Below are 19,060 nucleotides of genomic sequence, written 5' to 3'. Positions count from 1 at the left end.
TCTCCTTCTTCAAGGATAATAAATTGCCGCAGGGTTTGAACTCTAACTTACTGGTGCTCCTACCAAAGATAACACAAGCTAAAGTTGTAAATCACTATAGACTTGTTTCTCTTAGTAATTTCTTGTTCAAAATTATAACAAAAATCCTATCTCTAACACTACAACATAAAGGCTCAATTGCAACGCCATCTGGTGTCACTACAAGTACGAAAAAGCGCTGCCAATGATCAGTGGCAACGCCAATGTGGGCGTCGCAAAGGCGTTGCAAAAAATTGGGTCACAAAAACTAAAATGAGACGCAACAATTGGCGTTGCAAAAGCTTGAAGATTATTGCAACGCCTTGTGCCGTTGCTATTACTTTATTAGCGTTGCTAAAGTATTTCCCCAAACTAAAATGATTTTTAAAATATTTAAACTATTTGCAGCAATTGGCGTTGCAAAAGGTTCTTTTTAGCTGCACCTACTAGCGTTGCAAAAGGGTTACTTTTATTTACACCCTCTGGCGTCACAAAAGAAGCAAAGCATTAGCTGCAGCACCTTTGTCGCAAAAAGGTTAAACCATTAGCTGCACCAAGGGCGTTGCCAAATGTGTATCTTTAGCTGCCTCACTCTTGGTGGTTTTAGCCGCTCCAAATGTGTTGGTAATTGTTATTCTTTTACAATGAGTTTGGCAAATGGGATTATTTTGAATCATTTCAATTTACATAAACCTGCCCAATACAATTTATGATTAAACTAAAAACCCCAATCAGATGTATTCATTCACAATAAATTATAACAAAATATATTTCATTAATTAAAATCATCCAAAAACATTATCTGGGCATCCATACAATTAGTCTCTATCAATATACTGAATTACATAATCTTCAAAGCCATCAACTAAATAAGATTAGTTCTTCAAAAAATAAGATTTTTGCCAAATTCCTATAATCTGCCGATTTGGACAACATCCACCCAAGTTTTCCTTTTCAATATACCGCCAACCAATTAGCCAATCTGGTACAAACAACAAATTGGAAAAGAAAAGAGACATTAGTATACTTATCCAAATTAAAAGAAGATTAAAGCAAAAATGCAAGTAAGCAATGCATGTGAAATATTTTTACGTGGTCAAACTATGGTCCCATCAACAACATAAAGATGTGTCACGTAGAGGAAGTCAGATTATTCCTGGAACAAACCAACTCAATAGGGAAGGGAAGGCTAAAAAAAAAGGTAAAGATCCTCTAGATTGATATTTAGTTCCAAATCCCAGGATCTCTTGTTTCATCGTCACATTTCATAACTATCACTTGGTGGAAACAACATTTAAAAGAACACAAACTCCAAGACTATATAATAAGAAAATAAAATAACGACGGTGATTACCATGCCAAACAAAAAAGAATAGGCAGGAAAAATGTAACTCCTCCAAATCCAACTCATATCTCAAGGACATGGAGACGTATCTCGAGGACTTACTCATATCCAAATCCAACTAATATCCCGCTAATAAACTTGTGCATTGATTACTAACTAAGAAACTAGCTATTAAAGTTCCTATGGTTCCAAACAATAATTGTAGAATGGTACAAAATACCCAAGCTTCATACTTCATACAATTTCAAGTTCTAGGCTGCTATAGGCCATCTGTTGGGTTGCTACAGGCCGCCCTAGGCCAATTCTAGGCTCTAACAGGTCACTGCAGGCCATATTTCTAGCCACTACAGGCCATTTCCAAACACTGTGGGCCATTCATTTTTGACTTCTTTGACATGCCGCCGTTCACTAAGTATGCATATTACTTCTTTCAGAAACCAAAAATCAGCACCACACAATCCACACAATTATCCTCTATTTCTACCTACACATCAATCAAGTGTATACAAGTACTCACAAACCACCACAACCCTTATCTCATATAAAGATTCCTAATTCACTTCAACTCAATGTCATAAAGGAACATGTCAGAAATTCTTTGATTGGGAAGTTCAAATATCCCAACTGATTTCATTGAAACTAAGCAAAAGAGTAAAAAGAACCAAGTATATATTGAATTTTCAATGACACAAAGAAGAACTAAAGTCAAGAGTTTTTACCTACTCACCAATTGATGATAGATATTTCAAGAATATTGCTGGAAATTTCTGCCCAATCAACACAGTAAAAACCTCATCAATAATTAACTATGACCAGGTCCTACATACTTCTGCAACTACCAAAATAGTGACAGACTGTTCTCAATGGATTTTAGGTAATGAATGCTTTGGAACACCTCTCCCCAATATTTTTCCTTCATTACCTAAACATTGGAAGGGTGATGTATAAGAATTAGAAGCCAAGTTAGGCTAAACACATGAAGAAGAAAAATAACTATTAATAAAAGGAATGAAAGCTTTTTTTAGAACCTGATTTACTTCCAAGGCAAGAGTTTATATATGGGGAGAGCTCTTTAACAAGTTCTGAATAGAACTGCTGCAACAACTGAAACCTAAATGGATGCAACACGAGCTTGACTGACAACTTACAAGTACTCTTCTATAAATGCTCAATGTACGAAACAAAAAACTAATAGATAAGGCCTCTCATATTTTAACTAAACGAGATATTTGTACAAAGTGTATCTTAGGAAGCCAATAATACCTCAGTAAGCTCTACAATCACAGGTAAATGTTGAAAGCCTATAAAAAAGATGATCAATGATAATGTAGCTAAACCCAAATAAAGCCTCAGCATATTCACTGGTGCCTCAGATCTCACTAAAAAGAACAAAAAGAAACGTATAGAAACTTGTCAGGAAAAAAAAATACACTGTTCGCCAAAAACATTATTACCACACAAAAAACTTATATGTTGTGAGTCTTAGTAAGTCTGCATTTTCTAGACACGTTGGTGGCTCACGACACACCAAACAATGTGGCTCACGGCACACCAAACGATCAACTAACATTTAACCATTCAAATAAATACAACATGCATGAAATAAGTAGGCTATAGACTAGTGGTGTAAGTTCCTACCTTCACATGCTTCCTTATAGTCACGCGGTCCCAAAGAACTATAACCAACGTCAACTCCTATAGATCCCACATATATACACGTAAGCTCATTATCATAATTCATAGAAAATTAATGAACTAATAAATTCTTCTAACTTGAGTCTATATAACTCGATAAGAACTCGTGTTTTATCACTAACTAACAGGGGGGGGGGGGGGGACAACACCATTTGGGAGTTATTTTCACTCCTATATGGCAGTAGCAAGAACTACATTTTGATTGAAGGATTACTATTTTTATAGTAAGAATGAGGTCAAGTGTCTCTCCTGCATACCCAAAAACATTAAAAAAAAAAAAAAAAATTTGAGGAAAGACCCATGAAGGAAAAGGAAAAAATAGTACCAATTAAGAACTATACAACAACGATAAAAGAACTATTACAAGTGCTTGATTGTTGCTTACCTCGTGAGACAACAAGAAGTTTGTTATGTTGCAAGTGACTGTGTTAACAGACAAAATTCGTCGAACATCTATAATCCTGTTCGTGGATATTCCCTGAAAAATATTTCAATTCAACTTTCAATTTAACAAAGTACAGAAGTACATCAAGTGAATATATCAATCTCCTTCTAAATTAAGCACAAGTTTGTAACAGTCATAGCAATGAGTGATGATGAATAATACATAACAGCTCAAACATAAATTGACTAAAGTAAATAACTTCAAATTTTCCATGATTTACTAAAGGGGGGAAACAAAGGAACATCAAAACAACACCATTTGGGAAAGAAGGAAAACCATCTACAATCAAATGATTACAAATGAGAAGAATACAAACCTGAAAAATTAAAGCTTCAAACTTTATTGCTCTAGTAGTAATTAATTTCATCTTTTAACCTGATAAATTAATTAAGATCCAAAGATAATTAAGCCAACCTGAAAAATTGTGAAGCTCAACCCAAAAGTCGAGCTTTGAAGGAAACCCAAAACCAAAATTAGCAGGCCGTCAATTGGCCGCATTTGAGCTAGACCTACAAAAATGCAGGCCCAGTCTGACCGTCAAGTATGTGAATTCAGTCCTGGGTAGAATCTGAGAACACATAACAACCTAGGTCTGTTCGGACTTTAGGGGTGTAAATTTGCACCAAAACGAAACCGAATCAGCTAGAGCACGATCGAGATGTCAACACCAAGCCACCAACGATTTATGTCTATATATGCTGGTAAAATAATATAACACCTAATCTTTCTACGGATCTACTATTATTGCATATAACATTTGGGTCAAGCCCTTGTCGGATCGAATAAGATTTTAACCCAACAAACTATTTGGCTAAAACAAATCAGGATTTTAATTGGACTCCAAAATAAGATCTTTTTCTCAAGTTATAGAATCCGAGTCAATGGGGCTTACGGCTTGGCCAACCCATTTTACAGCCCTACAATACGGATTTTCTTTTTTTTTTTTTTTCCATTTTGAAAGTGCCCAACACACACAAATGTGTTCTAATTTATCGACACATATTTGTTCTACAAACAGCCGTCTGAGATGTTACTTTGTTACTTACAAAGCAAAAGAATTGTCTACATTTTTATCTTACTCAGATTCCAAAACATCCTTAAGGATGCATCTTGTATTCGATAAAGCGAGATGATTCTAATGATGCATCACAATAAGTTAAACATGAAATAAAAAGATGTTGAGACTTGGAACCACTAGCCACATTTACTTAACCTCAAAGATCTTTACCAAGACAATTTGATCAAAAAATATATGGCAACAATCATACCACATTTTCAAAATTATAAGTTGTTAAGAAATACACATGAAACAGTATATCGATCGAGTAGTGTGTTAATAAAAGAACCTTACGAATCCGATATCTGAAAAGCAATATATATATAGAAGGCTAGACTTTGTCTCACGAATATGCGCAGTATCAATGAAGACTCGATATAGTACTTGAAATTCTTAAAACAGGATTTGTTCACATTAAATGAATGGCTCAAACATAACAAGTCACATACTCACATGTGTAATAACAAAAACAAGAAGACAGAAAATCACGAAAAGGAAAATAAGTAGACCAAAATGTTGAAGTAAAAAGAATGAAAAATCACGAGTATACCATAGTAGTTCACCACCATTGTCACAAATAGAACAAAACGAGGAATCAAATAGCTCGGCTTCTTCATCGATTCATCTCCAACATCAAGCCCCATATATCCCAAGTCTTCATCATCATCAACTATAAATTTTCCTTTTTGGCATCCGATCCGAATACATATCACCGCTAAACGTAACTCTTCGGACAAGTGGGCTACTTTTAATCAGAAAAGAAGATCTTCAAGGAGGTATATCTACAGAGAAGAAAGAGGTGCTGATAAAAGATTAAATCATTTTGACTAACCTCGTCAAGTTCTTTTCCTCTTCATTGGATTTTCCAAAAAGCGACATAAGAAACTGTTTCAAAAGAGAATGATCAAGATTACAAAAGTGTGTAACATGGATACTTCATGTTCACAAAAAGTTCTATGTATGACGATATCCACGTCGGACACAAGGACATTATTATGCATACAATACTTAAACTAGGGTTTCTTTTAACCCATAAAAACTAAAAGCATAACCTATTAACATAGTATTGCTCCATGATATGCCACTAGCATAGTAACTTATTTGTAAGGATGAGCTTTGTAAGGTCTTAACCCAAGCAATAGTTGTGTAAGTATAAAAATAGTAATAGTTTCTTCTTACTTAGCGTGTAAGTATAAAATAGTAACAGATTTCTTTTTATTGAAGTTGTGTCCCCATTTCTCGCTTCAAATAGGTAGCCAAAGTCAATGTTACTTGGATACAAAATTTGAAGTGTTTGGTTGGAGAAGTCTTCTACATTTTTATGAAGTAAAACTTGATTTCTTTTCTCATCATTTTTTTCTTTCTTTCTGCATTTCCTATAGATTAACTTATATAAGAAGAAAGAAAATTTGAGCACCTAGAACCTAGCAGCTTAGGTGTCGGCCTTGCCCACCTTATATGGTAGAAGTTCTACCTATACAATATTTCGCAATATATGCTTGCCCGAGAAAATATTTTACGGCTTGTTTTAAAACAATCCGAGCTTGAATATAGAAAAGCTCGACTGCCTCAAGTCCAACCCTATCAGGCATTTTCAAGCTTTCAAGCGAAAAAAAGAAAAGAAAAGAAAAAACACTTACTCACCCCAAAAAGAGAGAGAGAAATCAGGCATGGTCAATTTTGTTGCTTTAGTGGTTGGAGAAAAGAAAGTGTTTAGGGTTTCCAAATTTTTAGTTTTTGGTTCGAGCGCCAAAAAATGAAAATACCCCCCATAAGATTCCCAAGAGAAGCACCCATTCTCGTCACAGTAAGGATATACCAAATACCTTGTTTTAGATTGGTACAACCTTAGTTACCAATAAAAAAGAATGTGCATCTAATCTGGTTCACACAAAATGTCGGATCATATTCATTGAATTAACCAGTACACTCCTTGCTTCCTGTAAATGCATCTAAGGAAACCCCAATCGTTTTAATGAGAGTGGACTAAGTGCTCCTGTTTTCTAGTAGCCATAAGGTAACTATTTACAATGCTTTATGGAACTCCTGAATCAATAAGTGTTAAAACAAACTTCCCCCCAACAGCTTAGATATGTTTGAAATCGACTTAACAAAAGCAACAAACTCTGTATTGCTGATCTTCCCATCTTAAACAAGGAATTTCGAATTGAAGCAATACCCCGATGGCTGATGGGCAGGCAATAGTGATAAGTGGGCTAAGCAGTAAAGGCGAGGCTAATCAGAAAGGGCGCTTTGAAGCTTTAGTGATTTCTATTTTCTCAATTGCGAACAAAAAAAAACTGATTGAATGAATATATAAATCCCAAAGGAGATCGAATAAGAGACTAACCAAAATCCGAAGCTATTTAGAGGATTACTAATAAACCTAAACACCAAAAAAAATAATCAAAGAATAAAAAAAAAATCAAAAAATCAAAGCTTTAAACTATTTAATATGATTTTTGATAAAAGAGAAAAGAGAAGAAGTCGATAGCTTACCTTAACTTCGATGGCACTGGAAGATAGATGGTTAAAGCTTTGAATCCTTCGATGGCAGTATATGGAAGATAGATGGCAGTATATGGAAAATATATCGGCGGTTTGGCAGACGAAGTATTTGGGGAGAATATTTAGGTTTCCAATTTAAAGTATTTTCGTAAACCTAACTTGAAACTAGCCCGCGAAAAACTTTTCCAGTGAAAATAAATAGTTAAATACCGCCCCGTTATAAAAAGCCCATAGGCCACGCTAATAGCGTTGTAGCAGGGGTCATGCCAAATAAAATTTTATTTTCATAAAATGTTGTTACAACGGCAAAGGCGTGGCAACAAATTACGTAAACAGTAGCAACAACTATGGCGTCATAATTGATAATTTTTTATTTTTAAAAATATTAAATTGGGAACATTTGTCACGCCATAGACGTCTAAATAATTAAGTCCAAATGACTTGGATCACATAAAACGGCAAACGTTTTTGCAACCTTATAGGCGTTGCAAAAGACACTTTTTAGCAACAACTTTTAGGTGCTGCAAAAGAGTGCGTGGCAAAATACCCCTTCTGTTGTAGTGTAAGGATTAAACTAATGGCAAACAAGTTGATTAGTAGTGAATAGCTAGGATTCATCAAAGGCAGGAATAGCTCCACATGCATCTATCTAGCATCAGAAATGATGAATGAACTTGATCACAAAAGAAAGGATGGCAACATAGGGCTTAAGCTGGATATTGCACAAGCTTTTGATACTCTCAGCTGGGAGTTCCTTATACAGGTGATGTAGAGATTTGGCTTTTTCAAAACATGGTATGATTGGATTGAGACAATTCTTCGCAGTGCAAAAATCTCGGTTATGATAAATAGAGGACCGTGTGGTTTCTTTTTGGCAGGAAGGGGGTTAAGACAAGGGGATCCCTTGTCAGCGTTTCTTTCCGATTTAGCAGAAGATATTTTAAGTAGAGGAATAAACCACCTATTCTAAGCAGGTAGTGTGAAACACATGGTGACTCTCGGTGATACGTACTCTTGGCCCTACGCATCTTTTAATTGCAGATGACCTCTTTCTATTTGCAAATGGTAACATCAGAGGCCTCCGAAAGCTGAAGTTAGCCCTTAACTTCTATCATAAGGCAACAGGACAATTTTTTAACATAGAAAAAAGTAAGATTTTTCTAGGTAACATGACTTCTGTGAAGAAAAGGAAAGTGGAGGAGTTATTTGATATAAAGAAGGAGAACTACCTGAGCAATATCTGGGGGTGCCACATTTCAAGGGAAGAGTTACCAGTAGATGCACGCAATCACTAGTGGATAGAATCAAAAGGAAAGCTTCTGGGTGGGCAGGCAGAATGTTGTCCTTTCAGGGGAGAGTAATCATGGCTCAAGCGATCTTATCAAGCATTCCAATCCATGATATGGCGGTGTACAAATGATCCAAGAAAAGTATCAAAGAAGGAGAGGTTGCTATCTGCAACTTCATTTGGTCAAGAGATCCCACCAAGAGAAAATTTGTTACTCTTAAGTGGGAGAATGTATGTAAGCCTAAAGACGAAGGGGGTCTAGGCATTCACAAGCTGGAAGAGCTAAACAAAGCACTCCTTCTGAAGCTTGCATGGGGTATCCTAAGTAGGAATGATGACTGGAGTAGATTTATGAACAGGAAATTTTGAAAAAGAGATGGAAGTGTTCTTACGTATCACAAGCCCTCATCTGTTTGGCCTGCCCTTAGAGGTGCTCTTCATGATATAAAACCGTACACAGGATGGATCATAGGTCAAGGACACAAAGTGGACCTCTAGAAAGACAACTGGGCTGGAAAATCAGTCATGGAACTCTTGCCACAAGTAAACTAGTCTGGGTACAAGGCGACAATAGTTGACGTGATAGAAGATAACAAATGGAATTTTCCTGCTGCTGTCTCCAAAATGTTTGGTCGTTTGGGAATTGATTTGACTGACATCCCACAACCTAGTGGGGAATAAGATCTTAGAATTTCGAAGCCAGAGTCTGATGGGCTCTTCTCGGTACAGTCAGCTTATGAAACAATCAGGAGAAAAAAGAATAAAATATTATGGAATATGTAAGAACCAAAAAACTCTAATAGAATAAAGCAACAAAAACACTACACTACAACACCATCTATTTTTTTTTTCTCTCTCTCTCCCTCTCTTTCTCTTTTTCTTTTCTCTTTCTCTCTTCGGAGCGGCCTCCCTTTTTCTCTCTCTTCTTCTTTCCTTTTTATACCCCTTCCCCCTCAATCTGGGCCATCCAGCTATCCCTTCATCTAACGGCCTCCTGTCAGTCGTACCCTGGCCACGTCCGCCCTAGGGTTCCGCGGACCGATTCCCCTGCTCCTCAGCCTACCCGTTTATCTTGCCTCCCTCCCTCTTTGACCCGGTCCTCTGTTATAAAATGGGACACTACAAATGCCCCTTCTCGACTGCGCGGTCATGTTATTGGGTCGAGATCGAGAACTTCCACCGTTTTGTCTCCCCTTCAATTAATATATGTCCGTTTTGGGAAGCGTGTGATGTGAAAGACACTCATCACGCGCGTTCTTTCTGGCGGCCCCTGGTTACCCGTGCGACCACGTGTCATCCTTCGGCTGGCGCATCAGCTGTTGCTTCGTTTTCCCCACCGCCCAAAATTACCGTTTTGCCCTCAGCCTATTTAAACCCCTCACACTTCTTCTTCTTCCCTCACTTTCTTTTCCACTGTCTACTTTCCTTCTCTCCCTTTGCTCAAGCTCTCCATTTTTCTTCTTCCCCAAATCTTCACCAGTACGCTCGTGTTTCTCAGTGGTAGTCTCCCCTGCACTTTTCGTCCCTCCGGCTATCCCTCACGACTTCACCAACTCTTTTTCACCATTGATCGGTAAGTACTCTTGGTCCTTTCTCTCTTTAATTGAACTGTCTTTTCCTTTCTCATTTTGATATAATTCGATTCCTAGAATCTGTTCATCTTCTTTTCGATGTCGGGCCGCGACTCTGGTGACTCGTCTTCTTCCCGTTCAGTAGGTGCCTCCTCTCCCTCTCCTCCTGCTTCCCCTGCCATACCCTCCACCTCCGGTCGACCCACTACTTTATTGCCGCCTCCCCCTAGATCTCGTAACCTAATTTGGATGCCATTAGAGCAGCCTACGGTGTTCTAGCCGACGTGGTATTGGAACACGTGACCTCTATCACCCACTACCCCCATTTGGTTCCCCGCCGACCAGGCTCTCTTGTTATCACCATAGGTCAAATAGTTGCCGGTCTGCGGCTTCCCCTTACTCTTCTGGATGTTGAAGTTTGCAATCATTTCAGCATTCCCCCTTGTCAAGGTATAGGTAATTTCTGGTGGATAATGTACCGCGAATTCCTACAACAAGCCCCGTGTACCCAAGATCACCAGTCGCGATATCTACTCCCAATATTACCTCAAAACCAATACTAAGGATGTCAGCATTGGCTATCAGTCCTTCTGCGTCCGTCCTAAAAAGCAATCTTTCCTCCTTAAGCTTACCACCTTCGACAAAGTTTGGCACCATTATCTGCTCTACGTCTCAGGCAACTTTCTGTCTGCGAACATTCCTCTACCCTGACTCTTAACCACCTCGCCTTCTGACTCCGTGGTGAGCATCGTAGTTCTTTCTCCGTTTTTCCCTTTGTTTCTTTTCTTTGAAATGTTTTCCCTCTGATCTGCTAACTCAATTCTGTTCTTATTTACAGGTTGGCAACATGATTCCAAATCCAGAATTTATGACAACATTATATGTCCTATATTCGCCCAGCTCTGCGCCCTTGGCTATGCTCAAGCTGACTTTTTCCGCTCTCAACACCTTCCGTGGCTTAACAGGTCCCTTTTTCCGTCCTCCCCCTCCCAAAGAACGAAATCCCCGAGCATCTCCCTCCTCCAAGAAAAGGTCTCGTACCCATACTACGCACTGCCCCTATCCTCGAACATCCTCCCATACATCCACTTCCCATGATCCTCAAGAATTCCAACCTTCCTCTACTCCTAGTGACATCCCTTCATACCGCTCTATCTCCCACTGGGACGACCAGTTCACCTCTCACCCTTCCCCTACTGCAGATATGGACGTCCACAAGTAGAAATTATTCGACAACGACTCTGATGACGACGTGATGGAGATTCCCCCGGCCGACATGCAAGCGCCTGCTGATCAGCCGCAGCCAAGAGGCCGCGACCATCCACCTCTGACGAGCCTATCTCTACAACCCACCAGACCCCCATGCCCGAAGGCCCAGCCCCTCCTTCTCCACCCTCTCATCCCGCTGCCTCCTCTCCATACACTCGCCGACTTGGCAAGGAGCCCGCTCAGCCCGCCGCCCCGGCCTCTAGTCTTGCACCCGTTGAGGACTTCTGTCCCATTTTCAACGTGCAAAACCGGAAGGTGAACACCGCGGACTCCGCCTTGGACAACGCTGCTGTGGCCTCCTCCTTGTTTTACAATGCCCATCTGCCCAAGGACATTGCCTATGCGGACGGGGCTTCCTTTGATTCACATCGCACTTCATTATACACCAACTGGGAACGGGTACCCCTCCTCCCTTTTTTTTTTTTTTTTTTTTTTTTTTTAATTTTTTTAACCCCTCTATCTTTCTGACTCAGGTGAGTCTAGACATTTCTTTTATGATTCGCGGCCTTCTCTATGCCCGAATAAGGTGACCACCCTGGAGCAAGAGCTCAACGGCCCCGCGGGCTTGCAGGCATCCTATGATAGTCTTCGATTAGACCTTGCCGCCGCCAATTTGGCCAAAGTCCAAGCTCAAGATGAACTGGCTGCGGCCGAAGCCTCCCACCAGTGGTACATGGACTCAGTCAATGAACGTCTGCACTGTCAAAGAGAAGAACTTCTTCAACACCACCTGCTTGACTCGAATGCCCTCACCCAACAGCATCAAAAGGCCGTGGACGCCATTAACCAAGCAGACCAAGATGAAACCGCCAAGATTCTGGAGCAGCACCAATAGGATATGACGGCTCTTCACGACCGTTTCAAAGCTTTGGCTGAGAAGAGGGTGGCCTAGAAGGTCCAGGAGGAACTCGACCGGCTCACTCAAGAGGGCCACCTTCTCCCTGACAAACCTACTGTCCCGGTGACTGGGCCCTCTGATGTTTCCGCCGACCATTGATAAACACGCATTTATTTGAACGTTTATTGTTTTCAGTTACTTATTTTCTTAAGTCCGAGGTCCACAGTCCAAAATCCGAAGTCCAAAGACCCAAGTCCAAAGTCCAAAGTCCAACGTCCGTATAGTCGTACATTTTAGTCAAGTTACCTTACTCACGTGGGTTTGGTAGGATAGGTCGAGTAAGGGATCGTCCAAACCTTAGGGCTCGAAAAAGGTTTACAACTGGAATTACAACTTTTAGTGAGTAGGATTTTAGGTTTTTTAGTTGGTTTTAATTAAATTAACGGTAATGCAAATAATGTAAATTACTACGGTGATTATATGTAGATAAACAAAAATAGAGAAACAGGGAGAGAGTTAATCATACTCATGCAAGAATCATTTTTAACAGTTTATATTACCACATCACTACATCTCTAATTCGTCTCGTGTTCGGAGACGACGTCGAGTATTGATCCCTAGCGCATGCCCACATCTCTGAGCCGTATCACACTAGCATAAGGAGTGGAACTAATATTTCATCTCTGGAATATCATTTAAGCTCCTAGCTTGATTCCACATCAGCTGGACAAATTGAGAGTTGTTCGACACCATAGTCGCTAGAGGCTCGTTTCGAGCATCAGCACTCCAAATTTGTACAGTCTCAGTCATTTTGGGACCGGATGTCTAATCTATGCTTAATTCCTAAGTAGCGATTCTAGAATATTAACGAGTCAATCTGGATTCTCACACGAAGCAAAGATAACCCTCCCACGAGGGGATTAGCTCATGGTCATTGAAGGAATAATAAAACTTGCTGTATACATTAAGTAAATAAATGCAGGACAGGAATTACACTAGAAAAGAAATGACTGTTATTAGGGTAAAATGACTTACAATATTTAAGCTGCTGGAAAGTAAATGACGGAATGTAAGTGCTGAATTAAAACTAACTACTGCTAAGCGGAAGCTAGAGCATAAAATGCTGAAGGAAAATATATGAAGGCTACCCCCTCATATATATAGGCTGATGTCCCGTGAATGATTTAATTGAGTTTTGGCCTTATGCTAATTGAAACATTCAAAACTTTGAGAATCAAAGTTTTGTTTTTATCCGTTTTAATTTTGTCTTTTACCTTATTAAGGTTTCGTCCTTTAGCTAATTTCAATTCAAACCACCTGGTTTGAATTGGTACGTGTCTTCTATATTGCGAGGTGGCACCAAATTAAAACCATCACTTGCCACCTGCCTATGCTGACTCGTCATGCCTTCTAGGCCCGCAGAGTGGGTCCACTTAGTATGTCCAGTGGCGGCGCCAATTTTGGCATTTTTACAACTTTCTGTCTTTGCGTAGAGTTTGTCGCCATGGTCGCTCTGGCAATTCACTAGCCAACGTCGCCACCCTGATTTATCCGATTTGAGCTTCGGAAGTTTGTTGTTTCTTTATATATGGACCCGTTCTGCACTGGTTTTGTTCTTTTGGAAACTTCGGCTCTAGTCAGGCTCTGTTGGGCTTCACTGGGGTTGAGTGGGAAACTTCAAATATTCTAGTATTCCCGTACTTCATGCATGTTTTATCATTATATTTATTTTAAATGTGGAAACCTGCAAAAGTACGAAAATATAATTATTACATGATTATTAAACATATAATCGATCAAAATGCTATGTCTCTCGGGGTTTAATATTACAGTTTTGGGTGCTTATCACACCACCCCCAAACAGCATTTTGCTTGTCCTCAAGCAAAGAAGAGACATCAAAATGATAAGTGGTCAAAAATGTGTTGTCCTAAGCTAAATCTCATTTTGCAGAGTGCGGTTGCATTGACCATATGCAACAAGGCCTTGAACCACTAGGAATTCCCTAGTGGACGAGTTATAGCCTCGTGAGAGTTTTCCGAGAAGATACTCACAAACTTCATTTATACTACAACGACTCAAGAACAAAGGCTTGTTTCCTTAATTAATCTCGTGTATCTAGACATCTCACTAGTGGGGAAACAAGGATTTTATTCTTTCGAAATTCAAGTTAATATACATACAATAATCGAAACATCTACGTATGAGTATGCATGCAGTGATCTAATAATGAAATGTACGAGCAGGGCCGTTTCTGAATCCTTTGGATAGCGTCCTTAAGTAGGTTCTCACAGGTATGTGTCGAAACATAATTTCTCTCTTCAAGCTTTGCTATCTCTAGTGTGCAGTGGGCACACGTTTCCTCACATACTCACTGACAGTCAGAGGAGCCGAGGTCGAGAAGTCACAACTACTACTTATTATCACACTATCCTATTCCTAATTGAGCTAGATGTCTTTATTAGGTGTTATGGGGCTTAGGTGGTAGTGTAGAAGAAAATGGAATGGAAAATTCAAAAATGATAAGTATGAGAGAATAAGGTCTTCGAGATATTTATACTAGAGAATCCTTATTTTCTTTCCTGCTTTTAACATAGGTTTCCATACTTGGATTTTTCAAGCTTTTGTATTCCCTTTTGATTTGATTTTTTGGGGGGAATTCTAACCTTGATATTTCTTTTGATTTTTGGAAACATATTTCTTTTTTTTTCTTTTTTTTTCCCTTCTGAAACAGGTAACTGATTTTGATCTGTGACAACGTTTTTCTCTTCATTTTTCTGCACTTCATCCTATTTTTCATACTCATCATCTAGGTAGGCTTATTTATTTGTGGTTAATAGATGGGTAATGATTTTTTGGTGAAGTAGAAAGGATTAATGAAAGGTTCAGTGGAGCGATTAGCGGTAAATTTTTTTTTTTTACAGTTGTGAATTTTTTGCTTATATCGATCCAAAGAAGGCCTAAATTCTCGCCTAGGATTTGGGTAGTGATCAAGTAAGTAGACGTGTGAACTTCTCTATTCGGAAGAACTACTCATTTGTGTCATTACTCATATATCACACATTTTGAGGCTTTTGGTTAGATTCTTACAGGATATGGAAACTAAGTTGTCTAACCGTGGGTCCCAGAAACTTACTGTTGTGTACATTTAATGATAGTCAGTGCATGAATGCTCATGAAAAGATGTAAAAACTATTGCATACGTATTAAATTAAGTTTCTAAGAACAAGTCCTAATTCTGATGCTAGGGTGAGATTTCTAAATATTTTTCATCATAGAAGGGAAACGAGAATTTGTCACTAAAAATGTTTATTTAGACATTAAGTAAATTATATACAACTATGCATGCCTAATTTTTGCAAAAGGTTCTCACCACCCCAAACATTGGACAATTGTGGTCCTCAAAGTGTTAAGAGGAAGAAAGAGTATACCCGAGAGGCTTTGAGCAAAAATCTAGCCGACATCTTCCACGTAAATTTATTGTAACACAAAGATATATTATACATCATAAAAGTAGAAGCATAATCGTTAGAGTAGCACATCAGAAGGTTATTTATTTATTTCACATCAAAGCGTAAAACAAATATGTACATGCATCAACTCACATTGCCCCAACCTTGAAGGGGGATAGTCCATCCTTTCCTAGTCCCTGTAGAAATGTCATTCCCTTGCATCCCGCCAATCTATCATAGCTTTCCAGACTTCACTCCACTTCCTCTTTTTTGCATTGTCTAGATGAGCTATCATTTTATTATCATCGAGGGAAAGAACGAACTTTTTTAGATACCTTGCGGTATGCCGCCATGTCCTAAATCGCAAAGAACGAATTATCTTGTTTGTTGGACACATATAGTCAACCTTTACCCAGTCCTGAAAGGTGGCCGCAAACTGTGGAAAGTACATCCTCACTATCCTCGCATGTCGTGAATCGGCGTGGTGATATAGTGTTGCAAAAAAAAGACCGAGCCTTCTTAAGATTCTCAATTACTAGGTTTGTAATGTCAAAGCGGTATGTTCTTCGGGCCAATGCATGGAATGTCTTACACGCCGACTTTGATGCGGTGGAAAAATGCCAATCCCCATGATGTTTGAAGAATAAATAACATGGCGGTTCCAACATTCATGGTCATACCGTTAGTGGAATAGTGAAGTCCGGCCATCGGCCGCCTTCGACACGTTCTCGACGTATGATGCCATCGCCATACCTAGCAGCAAAATCTTCCCTAGAATAGTCATTAAAGTCATTCTATCATCATGTATTGAATGGGGAGGTCCGGGTGAAGAGGAGGAAGGTCTAGGGCCATAGCAAACAGTGGTTGGCTCGAAAAAGAGTGTCGGGTGTTACCAATACGGAGTGTAAAACCATTCAAAGGGAAACCCTGGACAGCTGGTAGATCTTCCATGTGATCATAAAAATAAGTTGCCAAACCTGGGGAGTATGTCTGCTTCGGGTGTAGAATAAGAAAGTTCCAACCAACTTGAGTGATGTAGTTTCTGAAAAGATGTCCATATGCCGGAGAATTTAGCAACGAATGGAAAGATTGTTCTGGAATCATCTTTGGAGCTTCCATTGTGAAAAAAAATGTGACCTGTTTAGACAAGGATAAACAAATATTAGAGTATGATGAGAATAATTAAGTAAAAACAAATTACCATAGGAAAATTAAAAACTAAAAAGAAAATGACAAATAATATAAAATTTCAAAATTTAAATGGTTTCATTGGCCCAAGTAACGGCGAGGATCCTTTTGTGGGAGGGATCCATTTATAAGATTTTCTATGCCGTCAATCCGTGCAACAGCCCGTTGCAACATTTCGCTTCTCGTCATGCGGTAAATCTCTCGTGGTTCTTCATTATGAGAGTATGATTTGCCAAGAACTGGTTGTGGCTGTGCAAGAATTGTGCTTGTTCCTCTTCGTTTATTGTCCACAGGTCCTGAAATTCAAGAAAACTGTTGATGATAATGTTCTGACGTTTGAATAATGTCATCAGTCCTTGTTGCATTAAATGAATCCCTTCCATGGGATTAAATACGTTGCATAATGCATTTTCAGTGAAGATGTTGTCAGCGGAACAATCTTTGTCGGTTTCTGTACCGACATGGTTATTTGCAACGTCGGGGTTCCAGAATCCGTTCCTACATACTGAGTGAATGGTAAGAATGTTAGCTATTCGAAGAGGTGTATGAGGAGAAGTACTAGAAAAACCCCAACGTATCATGATAAATGTCACAATGGTTGGTAAAGGAGCTGCCTTTTTCCCCGCACGCGCGATCAGCGTTCGAGAAATTTAATAATGCAAAATCATTGCAGTAGTTACTCAAGAAGACCCGTGAGTAGATGGAGTAAGGGTTTGGTTATTTCGAAGTCTTAGACGCGTGCGAGCACATTATGAGCTACCCATTGGATCACAGATAATTGGTTCTTTTGCAAAGATCGCCGATAAACAATACGGTTTTTCGGTTGTATTCGGGCCGTGAAGGATAGTTGCAAACATCGGATGCCCGATATTGTCAAAAGGTGAATCCCGGAAGGTGTACTCTTTGGTTTGTAATAGGAATTTGAAGTACCTCGAGAGATGATTTCCATAGTCAATTCACGCCAGATCCATTAGCACGGACAAAGAATTGCCCGTTTTGGAAATAACCGCTTTTATAGAACAACAAGACCAATTCTCCGGAATAAAAAGCTTGCTTATGATGTAAAGAGGGTGCCATCCTCAACGGATATTTTACGCCAAAAAGGGATGAAAAAGACCATTTTGGAAATTTTTCATAAAATTTTGCTCGGCAACCTAAACTTCGAAAGTGAGGGCCATTAAAGATGGAGTGGTGAAGAAAAAATTTTTGGAAAAGGGAAGTTATTTTTGAGGTGTCTATCCTTGTTATAAATAGGCACCAATCCCAAATTGTAAAAGATAATGGATCAAGGTGTCACAGGTGGTAGTTAGACCACGGTATCTTCTAAGATATGTGCAAAAGTGGATTTAGTATGGATGAGAAGAATGGGGCATGTGACATGGAGTGCCCTTTTTTTTTTTTTAGCGTAAGAAGAAGGACAAGGAAAATGTAAATATACTATCACAATAAGATGTAAGAACGTACAACGGTATGGAAACACAACATAATGATACGGGAAATGAAATACAAACCTAAATATTAGATAAAACTATATGCCACATTAACAACATTAATATAATAAAACAAACAAGCATGAAGACTTGATTAGCATATTCAATTTGCCACTGCTCAAACTTTTCTAGTGCATCCATGAAGCTTGAAATTTTGAGCGGACTAAAACGATTTTTTAGAATAAGAAGTGTAGGGGGAAGAATATGAAATGAGTGAATGTGGAGGAAGTGTTGAACTTATTTTTAGAAAGAACTTTGCCGTTTTCTGACCATTTTTTGTGCGTTTTCATGACTGTTTTCTAAGTGTTTAATAAAACGTTAGTTTACGGTAAAGTTTGCTGTTAAATGTGACATTAAAAAAAAAAAAAAAAAAAAATATATATATATATATATATATATATATATATATATATATATATATATATATATATATATATGGGAGGGATAGAGCCACACGTGCATCTTTGTAGCCACATTTATAAACACAGCCAATCCCAGCCCTCTATTCACTTAAGATCTGACGGATCCAGTTTTAACTCAGAAATAAGGGATGGCACTGTAGCTACAGTAATTTCTGAAACTTTTTTCACGGCAACCAAAACAGAAATTGAACAAAATTTAGATCAGAAACACCTTCTTCTCCACTGAAACACTCCTCTCTCCTCTCTCAAAATACACCACCACCACTCCAAAAACCTTCAAAACTAACACAAAATAGAAATTATGAAGGGTTTCCTCTCTCTCCTCCTCTCCTATTTCTCTCTCCAGCACCGAAATCGAATTCTCCATTGCAGCTCCTCCAAAATCGAAGGCTATGTCTCAGTTATAGTTTCTGTTGCCAAACCAGAATCCCTAAGAGACTGGGGGGCTCCTGAATTTTACCATGTCAAGTGACATC

At 38.9% G+C, this 19,060-nt stretch overlaps 1 protein-coding gene across 11 annotated transcripts; it reads right to left on the bottom strand.

The window, feature by feature from the left end:
- Positions 1-814: 814 nt before the first annotated feature.
- LOC147476161 (uncharacterized) lies at positions 815-5,147 on the bottom strand. Of its 11 annotated transcripts, XR_015208316.1 has the most exons (6): positions 5,111-5,147; positions 3,444-3,536; positions 2,627-3,058; positions 2,392-2,474; positions 2,083-2,285; positions 815-1,000 (listed from the first exon to the last, which is right to left on the bottom strand). XR_015208316.1 is itself a non-coding variant. In XM_086583452.1 (5 exons), exons 1-4 carry the CDS (start codon positions 3,999-4,001, stop codon positions 2,083-2,085), a joined length of 282 nt encoding a protein of 93 aa, XP_086439578.1. In that variant the 5' UTR covers positions 4,002-4,087; the 3' UTR covers positions 815-1,000. The 11 variants fall into 11 exon arrangements, 3 of the variants coding, with proteins under 3 accessions (XP_086439578.1, XP_086439577.1, XP_086439579.1); XR_015208314.1 differs by having other exon boundaries at positions 2,392-3,058; XR_015208315.1 differs by having other exon boundaries at positions 2,083-2,474.
- Between the last annotated feature and the right edge of the window lie 13,913 nt (positions 5,148-19,060).

Source organism: Coptis chinensis, chromosome 9 (genome assembly GCF_015680905.1).
Source record: "Coptis chinensis isolate HL-2020 chromosome 9, ASM1568090v1, whole genome shotgun sequence".
Lineage (NCBI taxonomy): Eukaryota > Viridiplantae > Streptophyta > Magnoliopsida > Ranunculales > Ranunculaceae > Coptis > Coptis chinensis.
The sequence above is the reverse complement of the archived record's forward strand: the minus strand, read 5'-3'. Positions and strand labels throughout refer to the sequence as shown.

Coding starts and splice junctions, on each gene's coding strand:
- LOC147476161 (XM_086583451.1), bottom strand. CDS start 4,001: ATGCGGCCAATTGACGGCCTGCTAATTTTGGTTTTGGGTTTCCTTCAA. Junction 3,537..3,917: donor TGAGCTTCACAATTTTTCAG/GTTGGCTTAATT, acceptor AATATTTTTCAG/GGAATATCCACGAACAGGAT. Junction 1,001..2,090: donor GAAATATCTATCATCAATTG/GTGAGTAGGTAA, acceptor TGTTTGTACCAG/ATTGGCTAATTGGTTGGCGG.